At 34.4% G+C, this 19,164-nt stretch overlaps 1 protein-coding gene across 10 annotated transcripts; it reads right to left on the bottom strand.

Annotated features, from left to right (window-relative positions):
- Positions 1–719: 719 nt before the first annotated feature.
- Positions 720–15,379, bottom strand: LOC114289157 (UDP-Glycosyltransferase superfamily protein). Of its 10 annotated transcripts, none has more exons than XM_028232820.2 (16): positions 15,222–15,379; positions 14,652–14,723; positions 12,784–12,877; positions 12,539–12,681; positions 12,248–12,318; positions 6,875–6,956; positions 6,505–6,610; positions 6,304–6,388; positions 5,823–5,857; positions 5,330–5,552; positions 4,118–4,333; positions 2,660–2,719; positions 2,517–2,556; positions 1,732–1,953; positions 1,557–1,640; positions 720–977 (listed from the first exon to the last, which is right to left on the bottom strand). In XM_028232820.2, the coding sequence occupies exons 1-15, from the start codon at positions 15,309–15,311 to the stop codon at positions 1,572–1,574; spliced, it is 1,608 nt and encodes a 535-aa protein (XP_028088621.2). In that variant the 5' UTR covers positions 15,312–15,379; the 3' UTR covers positions 720–977; positions 1,557–1,571. The 10 variants fall into 10 exon arrangements, with proteins under 10 accessions (XP_028088621.2, XP_082770553.1, XP_082770552.1 ...); XM_082914427.1 differs by having other exon boundaries at positions 6,304–6,359; positions 6,509–6,610; XM_082914426.1 differs by having other exon boundaries at positions 12,560–12,681.
- Between the last annotated feature and the right edge of the window lie 3,785 nt (positions 15,380–19,164).

The raw sequence follows: 19,164 nt of genomic DNA, 5'->3' as shown, positions 1-19,164 counted from the left end.
GAATTATCGAAACGAGTCCCATGATAGACCCCACGGGTCCAACAACACCCTCCAATCTGACCTAAAACTCAAGAGAAGCCAAAGCCTTTCCAAAACTTGAATATCTATTTGGGCACTAGAAACTCTGCGAGGATTTTTTAATATTTTACCCCTAATGCCCGAGAGTGGGAAAGATTGTAAACATATGTTCGTGGATTGATTTTTGACAATTTAATTTGCCGTTTAAATTTATCCGCATGTTTGCAATTTAAAAAAAAAAAATTAAATCCACAATCGCCGCAGTGCGGATTGCAATTTATAAAGATAGAATTCACAAATGTGTGAACAATTGCAGGCAATTTATGAATTGGACTTTTCGTTTAAAAATTTATTTTTCAACTTGTTTTTCCTTATTTTTTAAATATTCTTTTTGGACCCTTTCTCTCATTTTTTAATTATTATTTTGAATAATAAAATCACATATTTCTTATCATGAAATTATTATTTTTCAAATGATTTGTCCCCAAATAAATTACAACCTATCTATACAATTTACTTCTAGAAAGAAACAGACCATAAGCACAGGTCAGGATTAGTCAATTGACTCACATTTATTTTGCCAAAAAGGTATAAGTTGAATAAAACCTACAATTGTTTTAATAAAAATAGAACAAAAATCTCTTCTGAAAAATTGATTTCAAGGTATGCTAAACTCACTAATTAGTGGAAAACAATAAGTATAACCATGAATAAGCTCTTTTACTCATTTTATTACAAGTTACCAATATTTGTTGGGTTTCCACTTAAGAATGCAAAACAAGTTGCAAAACATTTATTTACTTGCAAGTGAATAAGTGAGAGAAGAGAAAAGAAGATTATGGTTACACACTTAGAGAACTTGCAAAAAAATCTGATAGTCCAGATTTTAAAAAAAAATATGTATATAAATGCTGGCAAGTGAGTGTGGGAGCGAGTAAAAACCGCAACCAGCCTGCAACCTGCAAAACAGGAAAATCCTTACCCATATCCGATCATAACGAATATGCAAAACTGCCCAAATAGGTGCAGAAGGTTCAGATTGAATGATTTTCACGGGTCGAATAATCTTATACTCAGCCCTACTAGTAAATGAATCGAGTCAAGCAGATTAACACATTATTTAAGCTGGGTTTAAAATTTTAATAAGTTTTCAAATTTGTTTAAGTTAGTTTGTCTACATAACGATTTTATCTCAAACAAGCTTTTAATGAGCTGAACATAATTCAAGCTTGAGTAGTCTGATTTTATACAAGCCAAGTAATAGGTTGCTCAAACATGATTTGAAAAGTTAGCGAGCTTAAAATTGTGTTAAACTTGTACTTATTTACGTATTGAACCGATCTCATACAAGCTTTTAACTAGTCAAGTGAGTCACGCTTGAGTAGCCTAATTCATTTAACGGTGACAATAGGTCCATCCAATTACATAATCCAAAATAGAATTCACAAAAAATAATAATAATAATAACAATAATAATAATAATACAATAGACAAGACCAATATTAGAATAAAAATTTGTGGAACTGATACAAGCTAACCTGAAAAGAATTAAGTCAATGCCTCGTAGTGTTAGAACAGCTGATCTCTTCCTTGAGGATCTTTAAAGCTTCTAACACTCCATCCTGTAAAAAAATATGTCAATTTCACAGAATTTGTTTTTCATGCTCACAAATAAAAAGGTTCCATATTGATGATTTCCAAGCAAAGCATTACCTCGAGAGACAGCCTTTCGGCAATCTCTGATGCGCGTGCTTTCACTTTAGATGATAATGCATAATTTAGGGCCCCTGTTAGCATATTTGCAGCTTCCCTAACACATGTATCATCACTTTCATCTGGGAGCAAGTGGTTTGTTTTCAATGGTTCTGAGGAAACTCCAAGCCAAAACATCCTCTCTGCCCAATAAAACTGATCCAGCATAAATGGACATACTACCTGCATCCCAATATCTGATTCGTTGAGACTTCAGACAGAAGAGGGGGAGGGAGAGGGCTAATTTTGTTTCAGATCATTCTAAAAATAAAACATTCATTTGATTTTCACAACTCACTCAAACTAACATCCATTTGCCTAGATGCATCTCAAATTTACACTGCTTCTGCTGAAACATACCAACTGCTTGAAGGATTGAGAGGGAGAGGTTTAGCAACACTAGAGTGATAATATGTTCGGGAGAGAGAGTTAAATGTATATTTGCCCCGTCTCACAGACAGTCTTATCATTATTTGTTGCAGCAACATTCATCTTTTGGTCACTTGTACTATAAATTTGTAATTTCTTAAGTTTGTTTACCAAATCTAGGATAGCTGGTCATGGAAACAAAACATAAGTTCCCTTCTTTTGTATCTACTCTTTTTTCTACTCTGGCCATAAAGCCTAGAAATTCAAATTTCCATGTTCTTAATTCATACAAGATTGCCACATAGAGGGACAACAGCATCGAGTTTGCCATATCAAATGAGAACTTAATTTTGGATGAGAAAGATTTTAAAATGAACCTGCGGAATTCCTGCATGCAGTGCCGCGGCAGTGGATCCACTGTAATTGCAGTGAAATGAGGTAACGCAAAGCACATATTAGTAGCATGGCAGGGTGTATACTTTTTAGAACAAAAAAGGACTAAAAGAAAATCAACTCTTACCTGCCTCCGTGATGAACTGCAGCAGCACATCTGGGAAACAGCCACTTATATGGTACAGAACTAGTTATATGATTACAAGACATCTCAGTCACCAGAATACGGGATCACAAATTAAAATAGAACCTTAGATTCTACGGTACATTCCAAAACAAAAATGACAAATGTGCTAAAATGAAAATAGATAGATTTTAAGTCACCCTCAAATAGGGGCATAATTCAAGCTAATTTATGAAGTAAATGAACAGAGCTCGTGCCCCCATTTTCAAGCTCATTTAAGAAACGATCAGGAGTCTAAACAGGGCCTCAACCTTGGTTTGATTGCTCACAAACCATTTATAATGGCATATGTATATTTTCATTACAGTTAAAAAGGCACTTATCTAAGATAAATTTGTCAGCATGAACTGCTCAACCTAAATTAGGTAAAAGAATGCAGAATAGCGACTTGAAATAAAAGCTTATATGTGACATGAGATGCAGCCCATTTTTAAGATGTGTCTACATCAAATCATGATTTTTATTTTATGTTGTTTTGTCAGTAACTTTGAATTTTGAACTCAAGAACAACTGATATTTGCGAAGGGCATGACTGAAGCCAGGCTTAATGGCAAAAAGATTCATGTAGCCAACCCTACTTGATTGGGACACAAAGCTTAGTTTAGTTTGGTTTGGTTCATGATTGAAGCAAGTTTTTAAATACCTTTTATGTTCATGATTTCATTGAGCAACCAGTGAACTGAGCTCAAGCTATTGCTCTAAAGCCACACTTGAGCTAAGCTCTTCATATGAACCAAGCTGAGCTTGATCAAGGTAATACTTGGGTGTGCAAGGTTTGGTTCGATCATAACCATTCCCTTAAATTATCAAAACAAAACCCCTAATTGACTCATTTCTGCTTGCTTCCGGAGATTTCAAATGACACAGACCACTGGGATGCTTCAAAAATTTCTCCGAAAGCAACATTTAAAGCTCCATAATGACTGCCCTAGAACAGTTCTCTCTCCTTGAGTACCATGTATTCCATGCATTAAACATTTTGATATGAATGGGTGGAACTTACTCACTAGAGGTGCTGGTCATTTGAAAGGCCTTCAAAAAAAAACCTCCCTTTCAAATTTGAGAGTTTCTTAATTGGGGGTGAATCTTACAAGCTGTTAGAAGTTATTACCAGAAAATGCTAACATCCCCAAAACAGGACAAACATTCATGTCCAAAACTAGCTTTTGAGACAACAGGTTGTCAAACAGACACTACGTGGAAGTATTAACACAACTAGAGCCTTCTTATAACGTCATTGTATTGTGAAAAATGTCAAACAATTTCAAGTGTTCTTTAAATTCTGAAAACTGGCTCCAGGTCTATTGAGAGTAACATTACTCATTTACTTACTTTCTGATTTATTTACTACCTGCCTGTCTTAGTTTCCAAACAAATGCAAGTTAATCAACAAGTGCTCACCCAGAAAAGCAAAAAAGTCTGCCACCAAAGATAGAGATTCCGTCCTCACTGAACTGTCTTTGTTCTGAGCTTGATGATGCATCATCAGCAATCTTCTGAATTGCAGCATCTAAAGGTTCAAAGCCAGCTGAGAATAGAATGAATCTGTGACTTGTGATGTCCACAATAGTTCGAAGAACCTCAAGAAATGCTTGAGGGTTCCTCAAAAAACCCATGCTGCATGTGGCAAAGAACTCAACTCAGCAAAAAAAAAATATACATATATAAATGAAAAACAATACGAAATTACAGGCAGTTAAACACCACCATAATTCATGCACAGAAAGAAATAAAGAGGGGAAGAATATATAAGCCTACTCAAAAAAATGAAAACAGCTAAAACACCTGGCCATGTAAAATTTTATGCATTCTAACACTTCTACTGAATGGGAAGGCGATTCACCCCAAAAGCCTCTTCAAACTAGAAAACCCAACCACCCCAAGTGTTTTTCCTAGCAATTTCCCAAACAGAACAAACTTCGGTATGTCACATGTAAAAACATAAATGCAAATTAAATTTGGTCAAAATCATATCAGTTGTAATCAAATAATACACTAGCCAACCTTTTATAGGTTTAGAACTTGAATGTTTAGAAACATGAAGTGATGATGGTTCTCAAACAAGTTAAATAATAATTAACTTTTTATGTTCAATGACATATTTTAGTTTAAAAAAAAAAAAATAATGACAAATAATTGAACCTATAACTATTACCATGATAAAGAAGAGCTGTTCAATCATTTAGTACCACAAGCTTTTCCACGTCACTAAACTTTCTTGATTTATTTAAAACTACACTAACCCTTTTTTTTACAAGTATATTAAAGCATTAAACGGGTGCCAAGGGCTCTCAAATACTGTTTATGTAGTTTAAAAATCTAATCTACCATAACACCCATCAGTTATTGCAAAAGTTTCCATTAACAGAGTGGTGGTCAAGTCCTAATACTGGTAGAATATATATCTCAAGACAGGTAATACAAATAGAGTAATGCTAGACACTCCCACACAAATTCACCCACAATGATATGGCATGGGAGTCGAGCCCATCCTCATTAAGTGTGTAACAAATCAAAAGTTGACACATATCCTATCACATCATTGTGGGTAGAATTGTGGGTACTCTTTGAGGGTATCAAATATTTTCCTACAAATATTATGTACAAACTTGCCTTCCAACAGAACTGAAACCAATAAATACAGGTGGCAGTGATGCAGGAGTTTTCAGAAAAGACTGTAACTCAGCATGAGCTGAGCACATCACATTCTCATCTTTTGTGTTTAAATGCTCTGAGGAGATCAAAGCTGAAATTCCTGCACACTTGTTGCACGAGAACTGCCATTCCAAAGGAAGAAACCAAAAGCCACAAACCCGAACATTTGAAGGCCAGTAACCTAATATTGCACAAATGTTAATATATTAATGTAAAGGGAACCAAAAACTAAGAAATTGTTTGTGCTGCATCAGATTAATTATCTTAAAATGCTCAGGAAAAGGCAAGGGCAATATAGAAGCTTTCAAGCACATAAGTCAGCCATAAATAAAAATATATATATATATATATATCAAAACTACATATCACATACAGCTCTCTTATCATGACTAACCCAAAAAAAAAATGAAGAGAATCCTCTTGAAGGTAGAAACGATATATATAAACATACCAGGGCATTCAACTACTTCTTTGCTAAATCCATACCTATCATGCCAAAGTACCACAAGTCAGAAACTTACCACAAAGACAATATTAAAGATAATGCATCAAGATGACATTCGTTTCAAACTCTCATCTTTTAAAATATAAAGCTTTTGAATATTAAGCCACTTATTTTACAACAATTTTTTATTAGTGTAGAACGTGCATTTTCTTTTGTTTACTGTGGATAGAGGGACAGAGACAGAAGGTTGTTTATCCACTCAAAACTCAAATGTCACTCAGACCAATTACATACTTCCACCAAAATTTTATGATCTTGGTTGGTTAATAGAAAGTGGGAATTGGGAAATCATGAAAGGCTTAAGGACCAACCTATGAGAAGAAAACATTACAACATGCACAATGAGATTACCCTATCATTATCTTGTTTAATCTTGGAAGCAGTCCTTAATGGCTTAACCTTTCTATGATGGATACTTGAATCTTACAATAGCAGGGGAGACAGAGACCTATCATGCCATGCTGGAAGGCCCGTCACTGGATCCTGGCCAATGAAGAAGCAATTTGATAAATCTAAATAAACACAAAGCAGAAAAGGTGGTATGAAGTTTTCAGATAAGTAACAAACAATAAAGTAATAGATATATTATTCATAGAATAAATGGGGAATTTTCAGAGGCCATATTTACAAACTGTGAAAGGCCAGGGGCTTAGCTTCAACTCATCACTTCTCCACGATCCCCAATCTTCAGTAAAAAGTGGCCACATCCAGTGGATAACATCTTTCCATCCAACCTAATCATATACAAAATGAAAAATATTGCTTAAATATATTGTTACTAACCCTTCTACTGAATTTCAAGAATAAAAGGGAAAATTATAAATAAAAAGAATAAAGGAACATATACACATAAATGTAAATCATATTTGAAACAGAATGCCAAATGTATCAAAACTTGTTTTACTGCCTCTTGTACTCAATCATATATGATACAAATAAGTAAGAGAACCATTTGTAGGGGAAACTTGAACAAAATTTGAAACTATTCCATGACTCACCTTGTCAATAGGAGCTTCTTGAAGATATTCATATAAAGGTGGAAGCTCTTCTCTGAAGTAACGCTCAAATGATGAAGGGGCACTGAAAAGAATTTGACAGAAGATCAAGAAAGAAGAACCAAAATACATTACAAACTTATGCGCCATGGAAATGTAAATCACTAATGAGAAGTAAAAAAAGAACTCATTTCTACAACTTGCTCAATTTTGGAAATTTCGACAGGAAATTATGTACACTTGGAGGGAGGATGAGGTTGCAATCTAGTAAAGCCTGTGACAAACTACACTAGTTATTCAGAAGATATTTTGGATAAATGGAAACTACTCAATAAAAATAACACAGACAGGGAAAGAATAAGCATCTTCCCTATTCAGAATGACAGAGTTTCCTACAATTCTATAAAAAGATGACTACAATCTGCACCAATGTTTGAGCATACCCACACAGAAAAAAGTAAAACATGTCGAAGATTGAATATAATAGGAACCATGAGGTTGATATTCTTAGACACTTGAATTAAAACATAAGCTTGAAAGGACACGTTCATTTAAGATAATGTACAACAAAAGCTCGAAGGGACAAGTTCATTTAAGATGCATTATCAACTCCAACTAATAACTCTCAGTTGAAGTGTAAAAGTGTGGAAAACTTTGATTAGGGCTAGAGAGAAAGAGAGAAGGAACAAATAGAAGACTATATATATTATTAAACGTATGTTTCTTGGTTCCTTTTTAATAAACCTAAAACATCAGCAAATATATAGAATACAATATGACCATAGTACCCTCACTTAACACAAAAATAACATATATCACTATATATTCTAACACTCCCCCCCTCAAGCAGGAGCATAGAGATCGAACATGTCCAGCTTGGCAGAGAGACGTTAAAACGAAGAACGAGCAATTTGTTTGGTGAAGATATCACCCAATTGATCATCAGAGCGAACATATGGTGTCACAAGTTGCTAACGCAACAACAAATCTCTTATAAAATGACAGTCAACTTCAATATACTTCGTACGCTCATGAAACACGGGATTATTAACAATGAAAATAGTAGCTTGAACTCATGTTCATAGGAGTAGGGACATGAATACCAAAATCCTACAGAAGAGAACAAACCTATAACATCTCAGAGGCGGTATGCGCCATAGTACGATACTTAACCTCAGCACTTGAATGAGCAACAACTGATTGTTTCTTGCTATGCCAAGTAAGAAGGTTACCTCCAACAAAGGTGCAATATCCAGATGTAGAACGATGGTTAGTCCAACTGTCAACCCAATCAGCATCACTAAAGCCAGTGACAGTTAAGGAAGAAGACGAAAGATAAAGTAAACCGCGACCTAAATCACGTTTAAGATAACGCAAGATTCGACACACAACATCAAAATGGGGTTGACGAGGAGCATGCGTAAATTGGCTAACAATACTCACAGCATAAGTGATATTTGGACGAGCGACGGTAAGATAAATCAACTTCTCAACTAAACGACGATACTGACCAATATCAGGAAACAACTCTCCAGTCTCACCATCAAGTTTAACCGAGGAGTCCATAGGAATATCATTGGGACAAGTGCCCAGAAGACCAGTTTCAGCAAGAAGATCGAGAACATACTTGCGTTGAGAAAGAAACAAACCCCAAGAGGAGCAAGCAATTTCAATCCCAAGAAAATATCGCAGATTACCCAAGTCCTTTGTGTGAAATTGCTTACCCAAATATAACTTTAGATCAGCAACCGGCGAAGTCACTGCCAGAGATGATGAGGTCGTCCACATAAACAATAAGAACAATAACCCCAGTAGATGAGTTGCGAACAAAAACAGAGTGTTCAGAAGTGGAACGGCGGAACCCATATACAAGCACAACGATACTGAAGCGATCAAACCAAGCATGAGGAGATTGTTTAAGACCATACAAAGCCTTCCATAATCGACAAACCATATGCTCATGACCAAGAACAACAAAGCCAGGAGGCTAATCCATATAGACCTCCTAGGGCTATTTCGGCTCCCAAGGAAGAGGTTTCAACAAGCAAACAACTCTAGGTAAGGAGCATTATCGCAAATTAGAAATATGACACCATTAACTCGAAAATCTTTTAAAAATAGAAAACTCACACCAAATGGTCTAAAAAAAAATCCACCAAATCACCATTGAGATCAGAAGAGGGAGACAACCAAGAAGGGGTCACCTCGTCCGTACGTCATGCTGACGTCATCGTACGAAAGATGACGTCAGCACGTCGTTGTCACCTCAAAGGAATCACGAGTGGTTGAAGAACACTTTGATAAGGTTAAATCAAAGCTCTGATAACAAGTTGAAGTGCAAAAGTATGGAAAACTTTGATTAGGGCTAGAGAGAGAGAGAAAGAACAAAGAGAAGACTGTATATATTATTAAACGTATGTTTCTTGATTCCTTTTTAATAAACCTAAAACATCAGCAATATATAGAATACAATATGGCCATAGTACCCTCACTCAACACAAAAATAACATATATCACTATATATTCTAACACTCTCAATTAGAAGCTATATTGTTAGCCTGTACAAAACCACTGCAGAAGGAAACATGTAAAGAAACCACTACACAATTTTGAAGAAAACTAATTTTTTTCATTTATCAAAATAACTGGGCAGCAGCACTGAAATTTCTCAACTATAACCGTTCTTTTAACATCCGTTGACGGCTGTTGTTGTAAGCTGGTTTCAAAGAGAATCAATCATACAAAGCATCCAACGTCATAACAACAGTGATGAATATGAAGTTGTAAAATATAAGCAAATTTGGGGAACAAATCTCAGCAAAGCTTCGGGGATTTTTTTCGTGAATCGTCATAACAGAATTCCTTATTATGAGATCTGTAACTTCGTTACATTTGGCCCCTATCTCTTGGAATTTTAATTTTTTTCAGAAATTTTAAAGATCAAGAGCCCAATGATTTGTTTTGTTTCTCTGTCATTCTTGATGATGTTTGTTTGAGACCTTGTGTTTGTGATAAAAGGGTGTGAACTATTCATTCACCCAGGTTATTTTCTTGTAAATCCTTTTTTGACAAAATAATTAATAATCCCAATGTACAAATTTTGTTTATCGTAAAATCATTTGGGATGCTTTCATAACTTCTAAAGTTGAAGCATTTGTGTGGTCTTACGCTGAAAAGCTCAATATCAATGACATGATTCAGCAAAGGAGACCCAAGTGCCATTTATTTCCACAATGGATCATTATGCGTAGAAGGGATGAAGAAAGTAATGATCATGTAACTTTGTAGTGCTCCATGGCAATAGCTCTTTGGCATATAGATTGTTTCATTTGGTGGAGATCGATTGGGTACCAGATTGTGTTGGGTTGCTCTTGATTGATTATAGGAGTTTTGGTAGCAATAAAAAGACTCGGATGCTTTGTACCATTCATTAATTTGGGGGTAATTTGGTTGAAGAGGAATGCAATAATTTTGGAGGATAAGTTTGAAGATCTTGAATCCCTATGGGAATAAGTTTGTTATTTGACAACTTTTGGGCCGTAAATCACTTCTCATTTTAAGGGGATTCCTTTCTTCTTAATTAGTAGAGATTGCTGAGTTGTTTGTGATTTGTAACTTGTAATTTTTTTTCTTGTTTTTCTTTTCTTTTTCCTCTTGGCGGACTTCTTGTCTCCGATGTAATCCTTCTTTTTTTCCTTTTATTAAAATTTTGTGATGCTTATCAAAAAAGAAATTAGGCCAAGTTTGGGAACCACCTAAAATAGCCAAAAAGTCAACTCTTCTCTCTACTTTTTTGGTCTTTTCATAAAAAGTCAAAGAGCCAACTAAAATAGCTAGTTCCCAAAACAACCATTTACTGGTTAGAGCAAGACACTGCTTATTGGAAATTAATTAAAAGAAAGTAATAGAGGAGTACATCATTATCTCGAATAAAGCTTCTCAAAAAGACATGTCACATTTACCCAAGGGAAACACTCCATATACTATCTCAATTCCAAAATATTAAATAGTCGAGACAGCTCAGTTTGTACACAGAATGACATGTTAGGGTTAGGGTTCTGACAGATATGATCCCAGCCAGGGTTGTGATGACAACCTGAGAGACTCCAAGGCTCAGAACTCGTGCACTCACCAAGAGATGTCGATTAGAAAATTTGTTGGGTGGCTACTATTTCTGGAGTCTATGCAAATAGGGACCATTAACAAGGCCACTATCAAAAGAGAAATATTCATCTGGCAAGCCAACTTGCCAGGTTGTTGTGAAAGGCAAAAAATTTAAAATAATCCGTATACACTATTAACGAGGCACAGATTAAGTAAGACAGTCTTAACCAGTGTTATTAAAGGCGATAGGCACACCAAGGCGCCAAGGTCTCCTGGGGCCTAGGCTCAAGGCGCAAGGTGAGACGCCCCTTGTACAAGAAAAAAATAATAATAATAATATAAGTAAACAATTTAGGGTTCAACATAAACAAAATGAAATGTTAAACATTTAGTGCTTGTTTGGGATGTGCTATATAAGTATATTTTTTTATTTTTTGACTAAAAAAGTAGAGAAAACGAAGATATAGATTTGGGATAACTTTTTGACTTTTTACAAAAAAATGTGTAATAAAATTAAAATGACCATTCTACCCTTTTGACTTTTTGACTTTTGGGTAGTTGAATTCAAAGGGTAAAATAATAATTTTGCCTTTTAAACTTCCCCCACAAGCTACTCTTGAATAGTATTAACTTTTTAGTTTTTTTAATAACTTTTTGACTTTTTAGCTTTTGTAGGTTATCCCAAACAAGGCTTTAGTGTTTTTTGGAGATTAGGAATTAGAGTTAAATTTTTTTTCTATCATTGATTTGGGGTTGAATGCCCAATGTATTGGCATCTGTAATAAGAGTAGGGATTTTCTGTAACTACACCATATTAAATCAATGATTAGATTTTAAACAAAATCAATTAAAGCAACAATAAAAAAAGTCCTCAAGATGCAAGCCTTGGGCCAGTCGGGTGCTATCGAAGTCGCTTGACCTGGAACACTACAAGGTGCAAACCTTGGGCCTGGACGGAACTTGGGCCTAGGTGCGCGCCTTATCAAAGTAGCCCAGCCTGAAACACTACAAGGCGAAAACCTTGAGCCTGGATGGGACTTGGCCCTAGGCGCACGCCTAGGCACGCCTTTAATAACACTGGTCTTAAGACTGTCATTCCCACTGTCTTGTAATTTCCACTATGACGCACTTAATCACAAATAAAAAGCAAATTTTGAACTGCCAAGCACAAAGGAAAAACTAAATTTTGAATTGGTTGATTAAAAAGAAAGCAAATTAGAACAAAATACAAACAGTAGGATCATGTCAAACTAATTGGAAGCCCTCCAGTACCTGTAAGGAACGACATAAGGAGCAGCTACAATGCAACGGACATGAAAAAGTTCTGCAAGGTTCCAACCTTCCTGGAGCAAACATGAAAGGGAAATCATTCAGGGATTGCATCATTATATCCTTAATCTGAAACTTCTAACGATTTCTCAAGTGAAAATAAAAGTACCACAATTAATTTTTAATCATTAAATTTATCATAAAATTCAAGGGAAACTCTGCCCAACTGTTTTACTCTATGAATTATAACATGCTCAAAGGTAACTTTTCGTGGTTAATCTGTATTAAAAATACCAATGCAAAGAAATTTATCACAATGAAATCACCCTCCAAGCTTGGACCACCACCAAATATCTGCTCCACGTTAGAAATACATTCTAGTCTATGTTCTTTTGTAATTCTCCTCTTCTGCAGGGAAAATGACAGTTTCACGGTACCTGGAAAGATGGAAGCTATTAGAACTTTGCAGAAATACGAATGTTAGTTGCTTTATTAATTTAACAGGACAACTTTTCCCACACAAATAAGACTAACAAAACCTGCAGGACCATCATCTTCATAAGGAGAAAGAACCGGTGGTGATGAAACTGGAAGATATTCAACATTTTTTGCCGCCAAATGTGAACTTAAGTTCTGCCAATTAACCAAGAAACCCTATCAACGTTTTTTGCAAGTAATTTAGATAAAGATTATACAAAGGTGGGATGATGGTGGTTGTAAGGTCGTGGGGATAGTAACTGGTCTAGGAGGGGGGTGGTGACAGTGCGACGGAAGGGGGTGGCGAAGGAAGGTGGTGGCAGTGATGGTGACTGGTTGTGATGGTGGTTTGTAATGGTGTGTATTGAGAGATAACATGTTAGGGTTTCGTTCATAATGGTAAGTTGTTTGAGGGACAAAATGGCAATTAAAAAATTTAGGCAATAGTGTGAACTGAGAGTAGTGTGTAAAAAAAAAAAAAAAAAATTCCCTAATAATAAAGGTTCACAAATTTTATTTCCAATAATTTAAAAATATATACATATACCAAAAAAAAAAAAAATCAATATTATTTAAATATTAAACAAAGCCTCAAATTGAGATTTTATTTTAGGCCGCATTAAACGTTTGGTCTGGCCCTAATTGTAACTATAACTTTAAATCCATCAAATGTCTAAATGTTGCTCGAAAACATTTAAAGCCAGATATAAAATGATCCAATGCATGTAAAAGAAGTCTTTTTCTAAGGCACTGGAAGTTCTAGAACCACCTAAGAACACACTAAGATGAGAAAACACACTACAACATCAGCACATAAATCTGCTGATAGGGCCATTCTGGGTATTTTAACGGTTTATTCGAGTCTTGAGTCTAATTTTTATTTATTTTTTAATATTTTCTTTTCCATTCAGTTGAACAAGTTCCATATGCATTGTTACTGTCTTATGGTTTTTGTTCTTTTTTTTCCCTCTCAAATTCAAGTGATATTACAGTCATGACTTTGAAGTGAATCATGCGACAACTTTAGAGTTTTTACTGGACTGATTATTCACCCATAGATTATATTCGTGTAGAAAGACAAGATTACACATTTGCTCAGGGCAACCTCAGAATCTTGTATGGGGATTTGTCCTGGATTGTACTCTGCGGCTTTTGGAGAATTTTTGTAAAAACACAGCCTGCTACTGCAGGCCTTTTGCACTCGCTCTTTCTTTTGGGATTCAGACATGGGTGTCAGGCTACTGTTTAGCTTTATCTAGTTCTCTATTTCCTTCTTAACTGATTTTGTTCTTTTTATATGTCATTTGCGTCATATAAAGATGTGGCCAAAAAACCCTTGAACTGATTGAACGTCAACGGCATTAACCACCAGGATGGTACACTGAGTCAAAGCTTGGACCTTGGTGCATGAAAGCTTATGACATATACATAAGTTCAATTTTATAATCTCTTATGGTTTCTCCAAAGTTGTAATATTTTATTATTCATATTACCATGAGATAAATTGCCAATCAATTGTCTCCATTTTGTAAAAAATAGATGGAGTAATCCCACAAATGAAGGGGAAAAGTTTACAAATGAAAATGATGTTGCATAGCCTAAGTAGGTAGGTTACATCTCATGCTCATCCATCCACTCCCAACACCCCAAAATACTAACACTAACGTAATGAATTTTTCATACATCAGACCAAACTAACAATTATATAGTTTCTTTATCAATTGAGGCCCCGTTCGGAGGTTAGTTTTTTTGGCTAAAATAGCCAAAAAAAACCCAAAAACATCCAATCACATCACTCTCTCTACTTTTTTGCATGTCTTTTCGCAAAATCAAAAGGCCTAGCCACTTCCCAAACACCCCCCCCCCCCCCAACAACTAACGAATGTGCAGTATGTCACCACTAAACAGTACAACGGAGAATAGAGTAAACCTTGTGAGCAGAATGAGTTACTAGAACCACGCGATATTGCTCCTGATCAAAAGCAAAAGCAGCAGCAATGGCCTGAAAATAATAGCCAGTTACGATATGGCCATACAACCAACATATTAATAAAAATAACAAAAGGACTATCTCTTCTTTTTTTCTTTTTTCTCTTTCCTTTTTTTTTCTTAGGGAAAAGCATGGTTATCAACAATGGATCACATGACAAAAAGTTGGGTTAAATTCCCATAAAAAAAACCAATCAACATGGATAGTCAAAAACAGGGTCCTATTACTTCCCTCAAACCCTACCAAGAAGAAATATATTTTTGAAGCAAGTTGTTCAAGATGTCCATTTCACATATAATATGTACCAGAAAACACAATAGTATTACCATTCATATAATTACCCAACAATCACAATTCAAACTATTTAAGATTCTATATATCGATCAAATTTCTCGAATGGCTAAAAGGGTTTGTTGGATTGCTTTGCTTGGATACATAATAAACATACACACATAAATATATATATATATATATACAGAGAGAGAGAGAGAGAGAGAGAGAGAGAGTTACAGAGATAGGATAGACGTCGCCTTTAGTGCCGAAGGCCATGAAGAGAGCCACCGGTTGAGTCCTCCTGGTACTCTCGCTCTTCGTCTCCATAACTCCAATTCCCTTCAACGATTTCGACTGCGAAGCCTCTCATATGTTTATAGCGTCAATATATTAATTTTAAATTTTATAATCCGCTTTAATTAATATAAATGTATTTTTTAATCTTTAATAAAATATCAAAATAAAAATAAATGTGTGAGAAATTGAAAGTATAAAATTTGTTATAATTTACTAGTTATATATAGAGAATTTTTTTTAAAGTCTCTAATAATAGCAATTTAAAGGATAAAGGACACTAAAAAATAATATGATGGCTCAGGTCCCTTAAACAAAAACGTATTCTGTTTATTTATTTCTTGGACCAAAATACTCTTTACAATCAACCGAGAAAACTCAACTAGATTCCAACGACTGAGTTCTAGTCCTGATATCCAATCATCTTCATGAGCAAGAGCAGAATTAGAGTTTCACAATCATCTTTACTATTCTACATTAGAGTTTCATTATCTTCTACGAAAATCTCTTCTTTTCCTTCCTCACAAATTTTTCTAACCCGTTTTCGCTGTTCATCGCCATTTTAGTTCATCTTCATCACAGTGCATCTTCATCTCAGAGCACATCAGTTCGTAATTAGGGTGTCATCCTCACTTTGATAAGTTTTTCTGTAGAAACACAATTAATTACATTTTATATTAGCCTTTCATTAATTAGTGTTTCAATTTCCTAATAAAAGCTACATGAATTTGAAAATTTTTATTTTTCTGCATTTTGAACTTATTCTGAAGATTGTTGTGTGATTTTATCTGCAAATTTCTCTGGCATTTGAATTTCTCTAGCACCGAGTTTTTCTCTAGAAACACGGTTAATTGCATTTTATATTAACCTTCCATTAATTAGAGTTTCAATTTGGTAATAAAAGCTACATGAATTTCAAAAATGTTATTTCTCTTCGTTTTGAACTTATTCTTAAAGATTGTTGTGTGATTTTGTCTGTAAATTTCTCTGACATTTGAATTTCTCTGAAATTTGCTTAATCTATATTTCTTCTTTGAATTTTCTCAGCCATGTTTATTCCCCTATTTGTTTCTGTTTATTCCTTTATTTTCTCTAGTATGGTTAATTTCTCTGTATTTTTCTGTGTAATTTTCAAGTTCAATTCATTCAAATTTCTCTGCTCTATAAATTTCTCTAGCATTTTAATATTCTGTGGCTTGCTAGATTTATATTTCTTTTTTTGAAAATTTCTCTATCATGTTTATTTTATTCAATTCTTGTTTTCCTCCAAATTTATTTGTTGTATAATTTTCTAAAAAAACATAAGGTAGTTGTTCCTCCTTTGCCATGGCTTAATTTCTCTACCATGTTTAATTTTATCTGGCATGTATAATTTTCTCTGGCATTTTAATTTTCTGTGGCTTGCTAGATTTATGCTTTTTATTTCAATTTTCTCTACTTATATTTTACTCATATATGTAATTTTAGCAATTATTGAAAATTTATCTGTCATGTTTATGTTGCTTTGTTTATTTTCTTTGGGAATGGAATTTTCTATGGCTACATGTATTTCACACGAGAACAATTAGTACTCTCTTGTCTGTATCTAATTTTCTTTGGCATTTATAATTTTCTCTAGACACATTACTTTTCTCCCTTGTGTGTGTCTGCCATGTTTAATTTTCTCTGGTTGTGTCTATAAATTTCTCTAGCATTTTAATTTTCTCTGCCTTGCTAAATTTATGTTTACTTTTTGAATTTTCTTTGACTATATTTTACTTCCATATGTAATCTTAACAATTATTGAAAATTCTCTCTAGCATGTTTATATTGCTTTGTTTATTTTGTCTGGGAATGGAAATTTTTTGTAGCTATGTATTCCACATGAACTCTGGCATCTAATTTTATGTGTCTAATTTTCTCTGACATTTATAATTTTCTTTGGTCATCTTAGTTTTCTTCCTTATGTGTTATTTTCTCTGACATTTTTAATTTTTTCTAGGATTTAATGTTGACATATTTATGTTTTCATTGTCTAAAAATGGCGAAACGCAAAAGCAGCAAAAACCCAAAAACACCAAGAAAGAAACAAAAACTCTCTAAATCTAGCAGTTATGATCTTAGATCAAAGGCAGCAAAACACCACAAATTCTTCGCCAAAAAACAGAAGTCCAAGTCGAAGAAGTAACAAGCATCAAGATGAATACACCAACTTCAAAAGACTCAAGCTCAAAGGAAAAAAAAGGCCTGTTGAACTCCAAAGGAAGAAAGCTAATTACAGCATTCAATATTGATCAAACCTCTCATCTGTTGTCTCCTTTTTTCAAACACTTAAATTCAACTCAAACCAAGTTGTAGAGCTTCAAAAGACTCCATTTTGGTATTTGATCCAAGTTTTAACAAAGGGAATGATGGATCCAAGGAAGTGCAGGAAATCAGATGATGATGTAGTTGCAATCATCCAAAGATACAATGAAAAAACAAAAGCATTCACAATTGGTAAGAAGAATTTGACATTTACAACCAATGACATGACCTTGATTTTTGGTTTGAAAGATGGACAAGTCACCATGTCATTAAGATACTCAAAGAAGCCAAACACGACATTCCTAAGGCAAAGATTCCCAAACGAAACAAGGCTCATTGGTCTTATTCTAAAGAAGGCATTGGTCAAAGCAATGAAAGAGAAGCAGCCAAATGACTTCAAAGATGTAGCTATCATTGTTACCTTGTACTTGTGTCTCACCATATTTTTTTCAACAAGTGAGAATTCAATGGGGTGAGTTTTTATGAAGTACGTGGAACCTTTGAATCAATAAAGAAGTATGATTGGCCAGAAGCAATAACAGCAACATTGATCGATTCTATAACAACATTGCACAAAACTCTAGAGAAAGTTACGGGGTGTGTCATTGCATTGCTGGTAAGTAGAATTTCCATTTCTATTTACAATTATGATACTTACAAATTTGGGTGTTTAGTAAAATTTAAATATTTCAATTTTCATCACAGTATTGGCTATGTAAACATGTAACTATCATTGACTAGGAAGACAGTAACACAACTGAATTTCCAAGATGTGCCAAGTGAGACTTTCAAAGCTTGACCAAACAGTTACAGAAGACACCAATCAAATCTCTTGCACCTTGATAGGTTAGATTTCTATCGCCACTCAAGTCTCAGAGAAATTCCAAAATTTCTCTGACCACTAGTTTGTTTTCCTCATTGTTATCAAAATTTATAAACTAGTATTAATCAAAATTTATCTGCAATGCAATAACTTATATGGAAAAACTTATGTACCTTGACTGATTAAGATCAATTTTCTCTAAAATTTCAATTTATGTTGCTTGTTTGATTAATACTGGTTTATTTCTACCCTTGTAATGAATTTTCTTTGGAATCCAAATTTCTTTAACCACAATTATAGTAAAATTAACTTATAAGCCTTGATTGATTTTCTCTGATATCTGAATTTTCTGTGACCCATGAAATTATGTTGCTTGTTTCATAATTTTCTCCGACCTATAAAATTATGTCTCCTATTACAAATAGATAACGAAAAGGTAGTTAAATCCCCATCAGAAGAATTTTGTCTTAGTAAAAACAAAAAAAAAAAAAGCAAAAAAGATATTGGCCAAATTCAAGCAAACACTAGAAGATTCATTTGTAGAAGAAAAGAGCGAATGACGAAGGAGAAGGCAACAAAAAAGAATAAGAAGCAAGCAATGGAGAAGAAGATCAAGGAAGCAATGTAAAAGAGGAAGCCAAATAAGAAAATCAAGAAGTAGAACACAAAGAAGAATATGAAGGGAAAGAAGAATAAGACAACGAATAAGAAGATGAAGGCACTTAATTTGAAGAAAACAACGAGGAAATTGATGAAAAAGAAAATAATGAGTGGATG

This window comes from Camellia sinensis, chromosome 2, assembly GCF_055761805.1.
Source record: "Camellia sinensis isolate YWXY chromosome 2, ASM5576180v1, whole genome shotgun sequence".
Lineage (NCBI taxonomy): Eukaryota > Viridiplantae > Streptophyta > Magnoliopsida > Ericales > Theaceae > Camellia > Camellia sinensis.
This window is presented reverse-complemented; position numbering and strand designations above follow the sequence as displayed.